The sequence below is a fragment of the Cololabis saira genome, chromosome 12 (assembly GCF_033807715.1).
Source record: "Cololabis saira isolate AMF1-May2022 chromosome 12, fColSai1.1, whole genome shotgun sequence".
Taxonomy (NCBI): Eukaryota; Metazoa; Chordata; class Actinopteri; order Beloniformes; family Belonidae; genus Cololabis; species Cololabis saira.
This window is the reverse complement of record NC_084598.1, coordinates 34,930,459-34,947,424: the sequence shown is the minus strand read 5'-3', so window position 1 is coordinate 34,947,424 and position 16,966 is coordinate 34,930,459. Positions and strand designations below refer to the sequence as shown.

The window sequence follows — 16,966 nt, the reverse complement described above, 5'->3', positions numbered from 1 at the left end:
CTAATCCATTAACACAAGAAGATCATAACACTTCCAGTTCGAAGAATCCTGCAATCTTGTCAGCATTTTTTTTAAATCAATCCGTTTTAACATAACCCTCTCCTTTCTCTTTTTCCTGTCCATTTTTTAAAATCTCATCCTGTTATTTTTTTCATATTTTTGTTCGTGGTATTATAACTTCTCACCTCAATCGTCTCTGTTGTTCTCCCAAACATCTTTGTCGTGTCTTGTCTATGTGTGCTTTTAGGTATTACATCAACAGCAGCAAGAACGTGAGAAACAACTCGTGCTCCAGCGAGAACAGCTGGCCCAGCAGAAGGCTCAGCTAGACCAGATCCAGTCATTACAGCAGCAGCTCCAGCAGCAGCTGGAAGAGCAGAAAAGGCAGAAAACAGCAGCTAAATCTCAGAGCATGCAGGTAAGTGTGCAAAGAATCAGGATAAGATAGATGGTTAAGATAGCGTTTTTTTTTTTTTTTTTGAATCAGCATAAAGGAAGTATTTCAATTTTTAGCTCAGTGGATCCCTCTATTGGTGTGGAGGTTATGGTGCTTCTACAGCATGGTCTAAAATGTACTTCTTTTTGGTCTTTTCATTTATGATTTCTGTAAATGTATGACGTATTACCATAAAATGAAGCACAGTTGTCCCAAAAGACGACTGGGAGTCCACAGTATCGTTGGTTTTGACCAACGTTGAGACCAAGCCAGTTAGACAATGCTTCCTAATATTAAGAAAATATTTCCTAAAATGAAATTGAAATGCATACTTTAAAATTATTGAAATTCCTGTCCTTCTTTTACTTTTAACCGATTTTTTTCGGTGATACTTTGGCAGTCAATACTTTTTATTATCTCTCTGGTTTTTGTCTCACCAGTCTGTATTCTTTTCTGAAAATAATATTGTGCTAAAATGTGTTTGATACATGAAAAGTAATTAAACAGGTCCATTAATTCATCCGTGAGGGATAATATTTTAAATTCCTAACATCCTTTAAAACAATGTCTTTTTTCTTTCCTACAGATGGATGTAAATGGAGAGCCCCTGCACCCGTACCTAGACTCTCAAATGAGCTCTCGTTCCCTCCCCAACTCTTCCTCAGAGATGTGTCTGAGGACTCAGGAGGAGCAAATGGAGACTAGGAGTAGCATGAGGAAGCATAGCTCCATGAGCAGACTGAGCAGAGACACCATGGACGGAGATGGCGTGGTGTTCTACGGCTCCCCCCGTAGGATTGTGGATAGCTGTGTGCAGACTGACGAAGAAGATGGCGAGGAAAGGTATCAATACATGTCTCTGTATGTGTTTAAAGGTTGATATTTGGAGCCTCCTTTTTTTTCTCAACTTTTTCTAGGTTCTAAAAAGCATGTTAGAGTGTTTCTCTATGCACTCATACAGTTAGATTCAGAAGTATTTGGACAGTGACAGAGTTTTTGATGATTTTAATCACAATAATTGTGATCGAAGAGTAGACTTTCAGATCTAATTAAAGAGGTTTCACTACAATATTTATAATCTAGGATTTACAGCCACTTCAAGTGAACTTGGTTCAATTTCATAAGCTCAAACAAAAAAAAAGTCAGTTGGCCAGTTGATGTCTATTTACTCATTACAGTAAAGACAAATTTGCCAAATCAAAGTTCTGGAGTTAATGGAGTAATGATTTGACACTGGCCCCACCTAAGGCTCAATGCCTGATATGAACCATATTCAGTTTGTGTGTGTGTGTGTGTGTGTGCGTGCGTGCGTGCGTGCGTGCGTGCGTGCGTGCGTGCGTGCGTGCGTGCGTGCGTGCGTGCGTGCGTGCGTGCGTGTAGATTAAAATGGACTTCTTTGGAAATATGCAGAATGCAGAGTGTTTTATGTGAAATATTCATTCAATCATAAAAATTTAAATTGAATGTCTAAGAGCCGATATAAATTACAAACTCTAAACAGGATTGTATTAGTCATGTATATGTGCACACCCAAACTGATCTTTATTCTTTAGGACTCCATCTTCAAGGCCATAATTGATTGTGTACCTTCAGTTTTATTTATTTTTGCATGGTTAATGTGTTAGCGGCATGTACCTAAAACTTCATTTTATCGCCCCATCCATTACCAGGTACATGATGCGTCACCGCACAAGAAGGCGTGGTCGCAGTGTTGACTGCTCCATGCAGACGGATGACGATGAAGACAAGGCTGAAACCGAGCATCCGGTCCGCCGAAGGCGATCCCGTTTCTCCCGACACGCTGAGGCCAGTGCAGCAGGAAGCAGCGTTGCGGCGACAGCCAACATGGCTACTGACACCAAAACTGATGCACCCAAGATGGTTTCCTCCAGTGTCGGCAGCCAGACCATCAGGGAAATGTCTTGCCAGACAGAAGCCGAGCACCTAGGAAGAGTCTCCCCAGCGATCCACGTGACAGTGCCAGACCCTAACAAAGTAGAGATCGTGCATTACATTTCTGGACCAGAGCGAACACAAAAAGGACAATCTCTTGCATGTCAGACCGACCCGGAAGCACAGTCACAGGGTGTTGTAGCTCCTCAGCTCAGTGTACCGACCACAATCAGTCCATATTCTTCTACCAGCACCGGAACGCAGCAATCAGGTTCTGGTGACCTTCTGAGCCAGCAGCGCCAGCAGCAGCATATCACAGCAAATGCAGTCAAGTTTGAGAGACGCCGTCCTGATCCACTTGACATCAACTATCAACCTCACAACCACCTCCACAACGAATCCGTCTCCAGTATCATCAGACAGCAGCAGACGACTCCAAAATCTCCACAAGTCCTCCACTCCCCGGTCTCCCCGGTGTCCCCTCACCGCCTGCTTGAGGCCTCTTTGTCAAACGAGAGACTGAACAAGGCTCACGTCACGCCTCAGCAGAAGTCCTACACAGCTGAGTCCCCCCAGCGACACCCGTCTTTGCCCCGACCAATGAAGAGCACCCAAAGGTCCATGTCAGACCCCAAGCCCCTCAGTCCCACCACAGATGAGCATACCAAGGCTAGACTCTCTCTGTATCAACAACAAGCCCTACAGAGCCAGGTAAAGTCACTGAAACTATGTCCTCAAGTTACATTGGAGTAAAAATGAAACTTGCAGAATGCAGATGAGAAATCAACTTTTAGGAACATCTATGATACATAAAAGTACTGAACTTCTGATGGAAAATTTAAGCTCCCTTTTGTCCTTGGTGTAAAACCATAGACTGGTTGTGAGTGAAGGGAGAAACCATTTGCAACATCATATTCTGATTTGTGAATTTCCATTTTATGTCTTTAAAAATCATTGAGCCACTGTGATGTACGTTTTTCTAAAGCCAGAAATTTGACCATATTTGGACATAAGTGTGTTAGTGGTTAAAGATCATCAAAACGTGATTTAATGAAAGCATCTTTCTTTGAGGCCTAATTTACAACCATCATCAAAAAGAAAGGTTAGGACATTGTTTAAAAGATTAAATCTTATTCACCTATTTTATATTCAGAATTTTGTGAAAAATGTGAGCTGGGATTTATTAGAAAAGTCGGGACATGGACAACAAAAGGTTAGTGGTTCCAAGAAAATTTCCCCTTAAAGAATAGCTCGCAGCTAATTACATTAATCTGCAAAAGGTGAGTAATATGATTCTTAAAAGAAAAGAAAAACATTTCAGAAGTCAATATGAGAAGAGGTTCGCAAAAAAAATAAGTCGATACAATAAGATAAAACTGCATATGCATATCGTGAAACAATTTGAGAAAAATGTTCCTCAGGGTAAAATTATGAACACTGAATATCTCATCTTCTGCCGACCATAGTATATTATTATCACAGATGGAACAAGACCAAAAATCAAAAACTGGCCAAAGCTTTTTAAAAATTTACTTATATTAAAACACAGTTTCATAGTCGAAGAGTTGCAAAGATGCAGTCCAGACTCTTCACTAACTAATTTGACACATTATGACATGAGAGGAATCTAGGATGAGAGGAGCTTAGTCCCTAGAAACTGGTCTCTTCACTTGCTTGTAATTAGGGCTACATATTAAATTGAGAAATTATTTTCTGACGAACTACCAGCACATCCATCTACTGACTACTGAGTATTTCAAGGCAAAACAGAAATCACATGGAGCAAGAGATGTTTTTGCACTATCACCTACTGGTCGATGATGGTATTACAGGTTAAGACAGAAAATAAAAAGTCAAGTACAATAGCTTTGTCTCTCATTTGTAAGGTGAGGTGGCCTAATAAATCAGACCCATGTGTAGAAAGATTAAGGGTCTGAAAACAATCCACGATCTCCTGATCCAAGGGGTAGCCCCAACGGTTGCTTATCAAACTGCTTTTGCACAGAGTTGGTCAGTGCTACGACCAATCAGAGCAATGAGCAAGGTGACCATATTCAGTGCAATGAAAATGAATCAATGGGAGAGTTTGTTGTGCAGAAGAGTAAATAAAACGTTTGCTGCAGCCTGCCAGCAAAACCGCAAAACATCTACCAGAGGAATGACTTGATTCCCTTCTGTTAAATTTTAAGAAAAGGTTAGAATCTTTAACTTTCGATGCCAAAGCTCAGGTGCAGCCATCTAGACTGTTTACATCTAGATTATGTCACTGCTGTCTTCATTGCGTTAACCCCACCCAGAGACCCTCGCTACAAGCATACACGGATTTGATTGGCTCCCCAAGACTGTTGGGCATAGTTAATGACCTCCAACTGACGGTAGCTATATATATACCTGCACCACAAATATAAATCTGGTTTGGGTACATCTAGATTTATATGCTAAAGGTTTTATATGTTTGACTCCTCTGACTACCACTCACATTTTACCCCGTGGTGGAGCCCTGAGAAATTATTCCTCATCAGGGATTAATGAATAATGAATAAAATATTGATCAAAATGAACAATATATTTGAAATGATGACATAGAAACTTCAATTGACTTTGACATTTTTCACTAATGTTAAATAATTGCCAGAAACTATACATTTCATCAAATGTTGAAAGAGTTTTTGGAAACTTCCTTTTGTTTTCCATGAGTCATGATAACTAAATAATTAGATTTTTCAGATACTCTTTTTTCCAGCATATAGACTTTATTTGATATTTGATATTTGATCCTACTTTCTGCCATAACTTTTGAAATGTTTGACATAAAGACTCATGGGTGGTGTCATCGGACTCGGTTTTGAGTCCTTTACCATAATTGGTGCAAATTAGCCCCGCCCCTTCTTCTGATTGGTCGATATTTGATAGTATTTGATAGCCACCAGGTTTATGAACATCTGCACCTCAGAGTTGGATCACGGAACAGACTTTTGCGCTGCCATTGCCAGTTGAATAAAATGAAGAGCCGCGAGTCGCTCTTGCGTTGATTCCCGCTTCCTGATTCAAACGTCTGACGGCCCGCCCCCGACCAATCGGTGACGTGTATTGTGATGACATCAGATCCAGGGCCGACTGAGCACACTTAGAACCACGGCAGAATAGATACAGAAAAAGTATCTACGCGGCACGCCTCCACCCGCCTCCACCTGTAGTGTAAAAGCGCAAAACGGGGGCGTGGCGAGTAGAGGCACGTTGAATAGGTACTAGTGTAAAAGCGCCAAGAGAGTCGTGGGTGGTGACTTGGTTTTGAGTCCTTGACCATAATTGGTGCAAATTAGCCCCGCCCCTTCTTCTGGTAGGTCAATATATGATAGTTCCTATTTTCTGCCATAACTTTTGACTGGGTTGACATAAAGAGTCATGGGTGGTGTCATCGGACTTCGTCTTGAGTCCTTGACCTTTATTGGTGAAAATTGCACGCGCGAGGGCCCGTTCATCGCTGCTTGCAGCTTTTTGAAGCAGACTTAAGGCCCACAATCTAACCACAAATATCAAACCTTAAGGTTATTAATTGATCTGTTCTTAGTAGAATATAAAAAGTGTGCTGTATATGAATCTTTAAACACTTCAAGTTAAATCTCATCTAATATCTTTCCTGCAAGATGTACAACAGCAGTCTGCTGTTTATGTTTGAATTACAGGCCAATACATTCACAGATTATGCATCACAATTGCCATTAGTTCTCATGCTCTTGTAAGTCTTCTAACACAAACTTCACTTTTGTTTCCTGTTGTCCTCGTCCCTTTGTCTATATGTGTCTCCTTTGTCTCCCTTATATGTCCCTTGTTGCATTCTTTCCTTGTTTCCTGACCGTTTCCCTTTTTGAGTTGTACCCCTTCCCCTTCCTCCTACTGTTATCTGTTGACTGTATATTTTGTCCTCCCATATCCTGGAAAATCATTATAAATCTTCCACAATTACATATGCCTTCTTTATATCCATTGTTACTCTTCCATTCACCCCCTTTTCCACCACTCTTGTTTTATTTTTTTGTTGTTTGTGACAACTGTCTTGTCATAATTCACTACTTGTTTATATACATCCCTCCTTTCTTACAATGCCATGATACCTGACCCCGTCTCATTTTAATTTGGATTTGACAAATCTTTTTTGACCCTTTCCACTTCCTTCATCAACAATGCTCTGCACACTTTTATTCTTTTGGGTCTTTGTTTTGTTTTGTTTTTTTATCCAAACTTCCCCATGTATCTCCCACTTTTCCTACCCGTCCTCCACTCTCTTTCTCTCTCTCCAGCTGGCAGCCTTACAGCAGAGCTCGCTGCTCCGCAAGGTCAAGCGAACCCTGCCCAGCCCTCCTCCAGAGGAGACTGCTTCATCTGCTCACCTGCCCATGATGACGCCTGTCCTCCAACAGGCCTACATGCCCTCTGTGCCCAGCCTTAAGCCCAGCTCAAGGTCTGGCCTGGCTGCCAAAGCCAGCCTCCTCAAAGATCTGACCCACGAGCTGAAGGCCGTGGAACAAGAGTCGACCAAGCTTAGGAAGCAGCAGGCTGAACTTGAGGAGGAGGAGAAAGAGATTGATGCTAAACTGAGATACCTTGAGCTTGGAATCCACCAGAGAAAAGAGACACTGGTCAAGGAGAGGGAGAGAAGGGACATTGCCTACCTGAGATGTATGGGGGACACTAGGGATTACATGTCTGATAGTGAGTTGAATAACTTACGTTTAGCAGCCGCAGCTGCGTCACATGAAACCAATGGACTACTAACAACTAGACCAAGCACTGCTCCACTAAGCCAGTTTACCAGCGACCTCAACACAGCAGCCCAGTACCCACCAACCTCATCCTTCCTCTCCTGTCCGTACCCCCAAAGCCAACCACCAGCACCATCTCAGCAAGTCTCAAGTGTTCCATATCAGTCATCAACAATCAACCAGCCTCCTTACCCAACTGTTTCGCAGTCACAGGCACTGCCACAGCCAACACCTCTTCAAAGTCATGTTCCCCAAACTGGACCTTCCTACCAGTCTCAAACATCCTATCCATCTCATACCTACCCTCAAACCCAGCCCCCATACCCCCAGACAGACATGGGAATACCAGCCGCACCTCAGGTTCAGCCAGTGCACACTGGTTTTGGGCCTGCACCACCTGGTCAGCCCCCATACCCCACCCACAGCTCACCCTATCCCAGCGCTGTCTCCTCCTACCCCAGCCAGACTACTCCATACCCTGGACAACCCCAAGTTGATATCCTGACGGTTCATCCGGGAAGACCAAGGCAGACTTCACTAGCTGATCTGGAGCACAAGATGCCAACAAACTATGAGACAATCAGCAACCCCACAGTTGTGGTTACCACCACAGCTCAAGAAGCAGGCTTTTCAAATGCAGCCCCGTCCTATGGTCAGTACACAGGAACAACAACCATGCCAAGCTCCTACGGGCCCTACGGCTCTGCGCCTGTGTCTAGCGGCTATGGTGGGTATTCTACAATACCACCCAGCACTTACGGCCCATATACTTCAACCCCAGCTAGTTCATACGGCCAATACACCACAACCACTGCTAATGCTTATGGCTACACCACCACTACTACAGCAAGCTCTTATGGACAGTACAGTTCCACACTTCCCAATGCCTATGGGCATCCTGTAGACACCCCTTCCACCTACAACACAGCAGATGGGATGTATGGGGCTCCTGGCTTAGAGCAAAACGTTCCAAGGAACTACATGATGATTGATGATGTAAGTGAGCTGACGGCAAAGGATGGGCTGGGCACGACAGCAGGGGACATGATGCATCATGGTGGCAGTGGGCGATACCCGGGAGACATCCATGGCCACAGCAGCACCACTGGCAGCACAGCGCGAACTGGCAGCTCTCCTTACGGCAGGGCACCTGAGGAGGAAGCAGCGATGCAGGATGAGCTGTACGACCACCATGGCAGGGGTAAGAGCAGCTACAGGCACGGACCTCTAGGGGGCAGCAGCAGCAGCGTGAGCGCTAGCATGGGTGGGGGATCCTCCTATTTCTATGACTACGACTACAAACATGGCAGCATCCACTCTGGGGTACAGAAACCTTTGTCTTCCTCCAGAAGCCTTCTTGCTCCTGCTGTCATGTCCTCCAAGCGCAGCAAGCACAGGAAGCTGGGGAGTTTGGAGCAAAAAATCTCAAAATTTTCCCCCATTGAGGAGGCTCGGGATGTGGAGGCAGATCTGGCCTCCTATTCCTCTGCAACGGGTGGGACTTATTCCTCCTCCAACGTTAGAGGACGCCAGCTAATGGAGGATTACGGCTTCAAGAGGAGTTCTTATGAGGGCGGCTCTGGCACCACTCATGGTAGTCGATATCATGGTTCACTGGTGGAGGAGGACGATCGGATTTACTACACCTCCACTGGCCGCTCGCGTTCCACTGGCTACGGCATGGACAAGATTTCAGCTAGAGACTACCATGGGTATCGCAGCCGATCCTACGAGAGAGACGACCGCTCCTACCGATCTGGCTACAGGGGTCGCCAACCGGTCCGGCAGTACTCTGAGGAGGAGAGCCCACTCAGCCCCTCGGGGAGGTTCATGGGTTCTGGGCGATCTTCAAGCTTAGGTCCTGATCCTTATGAAAGTCGCAGCAGTAGATATCATGACTATTACGGCAATTATGGTTCCAGTCACTCGCTGCCAGATGTCCAAGACCACATAAGGGACCTTCCTCGGACCCACGTCTACAAATGGGACGATACTTTCATTATAGACGATTATCATTGCGCTGTGTCAGACAGTGAAGGTAATTGTGGGAGCTGAATTCCCACACAGTCTCACTACCTACTACTGCTCCCACCGTTGATCTAAACGTCCCCCACCCACCCAAAAGCTAGGCTTAGCAAAGAGAAAGAGAAAGCAAAAGAGACACAGAGATAGATGTTGCATGCCAATATTTTCTTCTTCCCGAGAGTCACTTTGAGCTCTATCAGTGGACTGCTGTCTGTCCGTCTGCCCGTTTGTCCTTTCGCCTGTTCGTCCAGTTGTATGTCTTCTCAATACTCGCATGGTTCCTCGGCGTGGACGTCTTTGCCATCTGCTGCACTTAGTATGCACGACACAAAAGTATATATATATATATGCTGCATTATTTATTTTTTACAGGGGTATATCCTTGATTATGTTTTTGACACAGATGTTTTGTTTGCAAGTGTTTTGGTTTAAGAGATATTTGTATTCACTGCACAACAGTCACACTTTGTCAGATCCTTCAATGTGTTCTATCATTATAATTTGACAGCAACAACTTTATACTTGTAAAAATCAAAAAATATGAGAGGAAAATGATGCAGTTAAGGATACAGAAACAGAGTTGTACAACATACTTCATGTTATTCGCCTTAAATTGAAACAAAAATGCCTATCAAGCAGACTGTTTTGCAGTGTTTGTTATACCATGTTTATCTTTTATTGTGTGAAGTCGGCGTGTAGTAAACACTGCATGGATGTAAAACTTTTTTTTTTGCCTTTCTTTCTGTCCTCCTCCCTATTTTTTGTTTTTATTTTTTTGCATGCGGTTGGTCTTCCTCTTGCCCTCTTCCTTCTTTCAGCCTGCATGCCGCTGTCTCCAAACGACATGGAGATTGACTGTGATCTGCTCTCGGTTTCCAAAGCCTACCATTTGGGCCAGGAAGAAACAGACTGGTTTGAGAAGCCACGCACCAGTTCTCGACACTACGGCAGCAGCCACTCAACTGGGAGGAGTCGGCACGGTGTCAAACACACGTACCATGATTATGACGAGCCTCCTGAGGAGGACCTGTGGCCCCAGGATGAGTATGGCCACGGAGGGCGTCACTCAGCATCCCGTGACCACAGGCATCACGGCACTTCTAGCCGCCACTCGACCTCATCGCGTCACTCAGAAGAGCCGAGGTCCTCGAGGTCTTCTAAGGGGCATCCCAAAGATCCATCCATGCGGCATGACCCCTCAGCACGATCTTCATCGACAGGAAGGCGTGGGGAGTCGAGGTCTGGAGGGTATCACACTACAGACTACTCCAGGGATCCGTCTGGGCACCATCACGGCCAAAGGTCGTCCAGGCAGGGGGACCCACAGAGGTCCTCACGCAGCAAGTCCCAGGTGGACATGCAGGGCCAACCACCAGGTAGGTACATTTTCCACTCAACATATTATATTGACAAATTAAACAGCTACTCTTAAACAGCTCAGAATTTACCCTACGATTAAACTTTTTCTCTCAGGTATACTTCAAAGTATTGTGTGGAAGAGAAAAAGAGCTTTAGGGGCGGAAAAAGAGACCGACTTGACTGACACACTAGGCTTTTTTATATCAGTGTTATCGCATATATGAAAAGCTGAAGAGCTATGAAATGTTTCACTCTTTATGACTATAAAAGTTAGACTTTGACTTTAGACCAAATCCTGTCGACAGGAAGTCTGGCATTGGTTGATTTTAAATAAATTACACATCCTGCTACCTGATGAGTTAGTTATATTTTGAACTTACAGTGCACTGGATAATAATGGTTGCATTCTAATGGAGGTGATTCATAGTTTCTGTCATCAGTCCTCCTTTACAATTACAAAGCAGTAAGTGATGTGTGAAGTGAATAAGTTTGGTATTTTACAAAAAAAAAATAGAAATGTATTACATTTCCATCACATGCTTATCTTATTCTTATGACTGGTGCTTGATGTTTTTCTACATCTTGACTAAGTTCACTTGTGGCTGACCAGATTAACAGGATAAAACTCCTAAAGCCTCTCATCAGTATACAACCCCAATTCCAAAAAAGTTGTAATGTTGTGTCAAATGTAAATAAAATAAAAATGCAATGTTTTGCAAAGGTCATAAACCCATTATTTTATTCCCAATGGAACATAAACAACATGTCAGATGTTGAAATTGGGTCATTTTGTCATTTCAAGGAAAACATTTGCTCATCTTAAATGTTATGGCAGCAATACATCTCAAAACAAGTTGGAATGGGGACAAAAAAAAGGCTGGAATAGTAATTGGCACATATCAAAAACATCTGGAAGAGCATTCAAGGACAAATTAGGTAAACTGAAAGCTGGTTAGTGATATTACTCATTATATTATTATTATTCAGAAAGACAGAGCCTATCAGATGTATAGATGGGCATGGGTTCATCATCCGTGACAAAATACGCCCAAAAATTGTGAATCCTGTGCACAAAACTGGATGCTCGTGGTGTTCTGGAAATTAGTTCTTTAAAGTTACCAAGAACGATTTCAGAGATATCAAAAGTTATATTGCTTTAATATAAACTGCACAGCTGAGCATCACAAAGTTAAACAGTCAGCAGAGTGAGACTGACGAAAAGGAGGTGAACACAGTTTAAATTAGCGCCTGCTGCACACACTTAAATCTATGGATCGTACCAGACACCAAGTCCTCTCAGAATGTGGTCCTTGCACTTAAAACCCCCCTAAAACAACTCCTAATTGTAAAACCCCTAATAGGGTGTTGTTTTTCAGGTTTAATGATACGCTGCAGCACAAAGGAAAAGTTTACTAGGTGAAAGTTTACATATTGAATAAGAAAAGCTTACTTAGTTATGCTAAATGGATCTTTCCATTCCAATTGTATTCGGGCACTCAGGTGGCACTGCGTTAAAGACAGGCATGATTTTCGACTGGAAGTCACTGCATGGGCTCAGGAACACTTCCAGAGGTCACTGTCGGTCACATTCGCTTTTACTGATGTATGTCTGTCTTTATCTGATCCAAGAGGTGGAGAAACCTTAATGGTTCATTTGAACTGTCGGCTCTGTGTGTGATCATCAGAAGTATTAAATGATGGAACTATATATTTTTTGTTTGTCTTATGCAACTTTAGTCAAAGCATTTTGACTAAAAGGTGCCTCTAGATTTGATTATAGACGATGAGATAATTAATAGCTTCGATTGTGTTACTAAGTGTAATTTTTTGTATGACTATTGCTCAGTCAAAAATCACATGACAGCCCTGATGAGTTTGTCGGCGGAGGGCTCATAAACACATTGGAGGATTTGTGTGTAAAGAAATATCAATGCAGGTGTGAGACTGTGTAAAAAAAGACCAATTGCATCTGTGTCATAGTCAATGCCTGAGAGCAGGCAATGCTGTGGAAGCCAAATGATTAGGAAAAAAAATCTGGACATCATTAGTTTCAGCCGTGGCTACACAATGATAAACCCTGAATTTGGATCTCCCTGATCCAAATTCTCTGTGAGCTAATGCTGCCATCAAATTCAAAATGAGCTAATATTTTCCATGACATGGCATTTGTCATTGTTATGCGCCAGAATGAAAAATCAGTCGAAGGGTCCATTAACCGGCAAGACCGTGATAAAGCACACATCTGGGGAATGATGCTCCAAGAATCATCCTCAAAGCAGCTTCCATCGATCAAAGTTGGAAGCAGTTTGGAAGCAGCTGACTAGATGCGACTGCCCAGGCAAACTAACTGATGGAGAAAAGGGGCTCGGTCAGTCAGGGAAGCAACAAAGCAGTGCTAATTATCAATCATATCCGGTGTTTCCTCTGGGAGATGTATTAATCATTCAGAAGGAAAGCTCCTCGTACGCGGACTGTTTTTGGGGAAAGGGCCTTCAAAGCATTTGCACCCTCGTCCTGGTATAAAGTACAAAGTCATCTTAAATTGGATCATCTCCCAAGTTTGCTAGATTTTAAAGCTAGGATCAAGGTCTATCTGACTACTGAATGCACATGTTCTTTTATCAAACATTGAGTGATTATACTGTAGTGATGTGATTGCCAAACTTTTTAAGCTGTTTTTTTTATGTCTCTTTTGTTGATGTTGTTCAATGTTGTTCAATGTGTCACTGATGTGGACCTATTGTGCTGCCTTCTTGGCCAGGACCCCCTTGCAAAAGAGATTTTAATCTCAATGGGATTATTCCTGGATAAATAAAGGTTAAATAAAATAAAAAAAATAAGCTGCTCCTTCTGAGAAGATCTCAACAGGTACCTGAGTAAGCACGTTCAGCTCCAGCCTGTTTTCAATTGCCATCTGCTTCTCTGTTGTACCGACCCTGGAGTTAATAACTGTCTAAATCATGTGATCTGATGAAAAAGATTAAAATGATTTGATGAATTGGGTTAAAAACAGTTATAAATATTGTAAATATTGCTAAAAGTGGCAATCATCAGTGTTCAAGCAGCTCAGGAGAACCCCATAGCAGACTTTTAGGCAGCAATTATTTCACATAATACCTACAAATGAAACCTGGTATAGGTATATCAAGTATATCTTCTTTTTTTTTAATATGAATTAGCTCTTCAGATTTTTTTAAATCTCCATTGGTTCTTCAGATGTATTCAGATAACCAAATGTTTTTTCTTTTGTTTAAAGTGCTACAATTATAATACTACAAACATTCCCTATGGAGAAAACATGATACAAAGTTAAGTTTTTCCAAACGATGTCATACCCATCAGCAAAAACAGATTTGAAGTTTGGGTCACAGCAAACATACAGGCCAAGTAAGACAGAGAAACTGATTTATAAGTGGAAATGTTCAAGTGTTTATAACAGCATCCCACTGGTGACCGATATGTTACATATTTGATATCTGCTATGTGGGTGTGTGAATGAACTTATGACGTTTCCTGAAGATCGGCCATTTTTGATGGCAGTTATTGACTGCTGAAATTTGATTTGCAGCTGGCGACTGTCCTCGAGGTTTAGTCAGCTGGCACCTTAGGATGTGACATCAAAAGACTCCAAGTATGACTATGCAAAATTTCCCGTTTCTAGTTTAAGACATGCATTTGTGCAATATTTAACAAACTTCCAAGGAATGTCTGCTATATGCTACGTAACAAAAACGTATGATGCTTGGACATCAAAATCAGAAGATATTTGCATTTAAGTCACAAGTGGCCAAGTAATCTGATCTGATTGGTGCATAACTTTGTAATGCACCGACATCAAAAATCCCAAAAAGTGGTTTTTACCAGCATTGCTTGCAGGTAATGTTTTGAAGGATTAAAAAAAAACAAAAAAAAAACCATCTAGGATGAAGCTGTTTTACTTTGAACTTTTAGAAAATCACCTGTTCATTGGTAGGAATGGGGGCCTGACTAGACTTAATACATTTCAAGGAATATGAGGAAAAAATATTTTCTTTCCAACACACGCAGTCGTCGAGATCTGAGGCAAAAAGTAAAGAACAATGCTTTTTGTAACCCCGCCTTTGAGTCATTTGAACCCCATGCAACCAGAAAAACTCCCTTTGAATGACTGTCCACTGTTATGTCCACTATTCATAAAAAATGTTAAAAAAAACCAACATAAATTCACCTTCCTATCCTCCATGTAGGCTCCTCTAGATCTGGCAGCGGCTCCGGCCGGGCTCAGGGCCCTGTCGGTGGGCCGGCAGGGTCAGGACGGCAGGGCGGTCCAGGTTCCCAGACGGACGGGACTCCGGGACAGAGAACCCAGCTCCAGCAGCAGGCCCAGACATCAGCTGCACGGCCGGGTCAGCCAGGGGCCGCAGCGACTGTTGGCCCTCAACAGCAGATCCCAGCCCAGGGACCAGGCATGGGCATGGGCATGGGGCAGGGGCCGGTCAAGCCGGGGCAGATGGGGCAGATGGGACCAGCAGGGGGAGCCATGGGTCAGGCCAGGCAGCCCGGTCCAGCAGGGACCGCTCCATCCCCCATGGTGAGTACAGACACAAGGAAGAAACAGAAGATGAGTTAGTTCAACACCCACATGCACAAACACACATAGACAAACAATAAAAGAGGCTGTGAATCTTTAAATAACAGAGTATGTGACATCATGCAGTTTGATTAAAATCATGTATCAGTGCAAAAAATAAGTTCAATACTTATTCAAGTCTACTGTGTGCAAAGAAAGTATAAGTTTGAAAGCAGAGAAAACCATATATGTTGTTAAGATAAATCTATTTTAAAAAAGGTTAAATGATAACAATCATAGGTGTCAAGTAACGAAGTACAAATACTTTGTTACCTTACTTAAGTAGAAATTTTGGTTGTCTATACTTCACTGGAGTAATTATTTTTCAGACGACTTTTTACTTTTACTCCTTACATTTTCACGCAATTATCTGTACTTTTTACTCTACATTTTAAAAACAGCCTCATTACTGTATTTCATTCCGGCCTTTAAAAAAAAAACTATCCAGTTAAATTGCTCCATCCGGATAGAGTGAATTTGGTTGTGGTTGTTTCAGATGTTCTTGTCCAGTTTTGTTCTTACATCCGTTCCCTCAGATTCCTGCAACTAAACTTGGATGTACATTCCAATAAAGGTTAGGATAAATGATAACATGCCTCTGAAGTTTGACTTTTTGCACCATTACAATACTTATAGGCAACTAGTCATCATATCTCCTGCTCTCTGAAACACACGTTAATGCTCAATAGTACACATATATGGTTCTTTAATATATTTACATTATACTAAGATACATTCATTTTCAATGGCTTTTGTCCTTAATGGCTTTTTTCCCCCTTACATTACTTTTACTTTTATACTTTAAGTAGTTTTGAAACCAGTACTTTTATACTTTTACTTGAGTAAAAAACTTGAGTTGATACTTCAACTTCTACAGGAGTATTTTTAAACTCTAGTATTTATACTTTTACCTGAGTAATGAATGTGAATACTTTTGACACGTCTGATAACAATTGAACTCTTGCTAGATTAAATGGTTTTAATTTTGCAAACCTCACACCATAAAATCTCCTTCTTCATTGAAACTTCCAAGAACTCAAAGTGTGTCCAAACATTGCCTTCACTGAAGACAGGGCTCACTCAAATTAGTCAACTTTGCCAATCCGTTACAAAAAATGTACTTTGTACCTTAAAGAGAATAACAATCACGATTCTGATGTGAATATTTGTTTTGCAAGAAACAGCATTTCAGCTGAATAACCTATGCAAAACTACGTTCTGATAAGTCCTTAATGTCATGATTTTCCATCTTTATTTGTTCTTTGATTTCAATTGGATTGGATTTTGACACAAAAGGAGCATTGCTCATCTATGCTATATATAAGTCCTCTGTGTTTTCATGCATAACTGAAGTACAAAAGCACACATTTATCTCACATGCAGCCCTTCCTCTAATTTTTGGGTCTTGGCAAGCTTGTTTTCTTTGTTTCTACAAGATGATGATTAAGAAATGGTTAAGTGATATTTTGTCCTCTTAATGAAAAAGGACATTTAGCTTCAGTCTTTCATTCCCGTTTTTTCCACGTCTTTATCCTCATCGCTATTGTATCCTCCTGCGTCCCTTCATGCTTTTTTGTGCTAACAGCTGGTCCCTCCCGTCCCAGTTCAGATAGTTTATTTAAATTCTGCTTTGGTCTGTTGGCAGGCCGAATGCAGTGGCGTGATTAACAGCTGAGGCAGATGATAACTCAGTGCAGCTGATTCGCCGCTCCAGAAACTGACTTTCAGATATTCACCCAGAAAAAAACATCAATTCTCATCCTGCATTTACTCCACAAAATCCATTTAAATCCAAGTTGTCTTGTGACAAGGCCAAGATGAAATTTGAAGCTAAATTCAAAATAGGTCATGTCAGATGTCACGTCACTTCTTACTGCTCCA

At 42.2% G+C, this 16,966-nt stretch overlaps 1 protein-coding gene across 3 annotated transcripts in view; it reads left to right on the top strand.

Moving 5' to 3' along the window:
- bsna (bassoon presynaptic cytomatrix protein a) overlaps positions 1-16,966 on the top strand; it is a 196,407-nt gene that overhangs the window by 115,808 nt on the left and 63,633 nt on the right. Inside the window, exons 5-10 of one of the 3 annotated variants that reach the window (XM_061736697.1) lie at positions 248-418; positions 1,023-1,279; positions 2,107-3,040; positions 6,631-9,130; positions 9,999-10,493; positions 14,703-15,046. In XM_061736697.1, the coding sequence (XP_061592681.1) occupies positions 248-418; positions 1,023-1,279; positions 2,107-3,040; positions 6,631-9,130; positions 9,999-10,493; positions 14,703-15,046 (4,701 nt within the window). Of the gene's footprint in view, positions 1-247; positions 419-1,022; positions 1,280-2,106; positions 3,041-6,630; positions 9,131-9,935; positions 10,494-14,702; positions 15,047-16,966 lie in introns of all 3 variants that reach the window. The other 2 variants (XM_061736699.1, XM_061736698.1) reach the window with 2 other exon arrangements.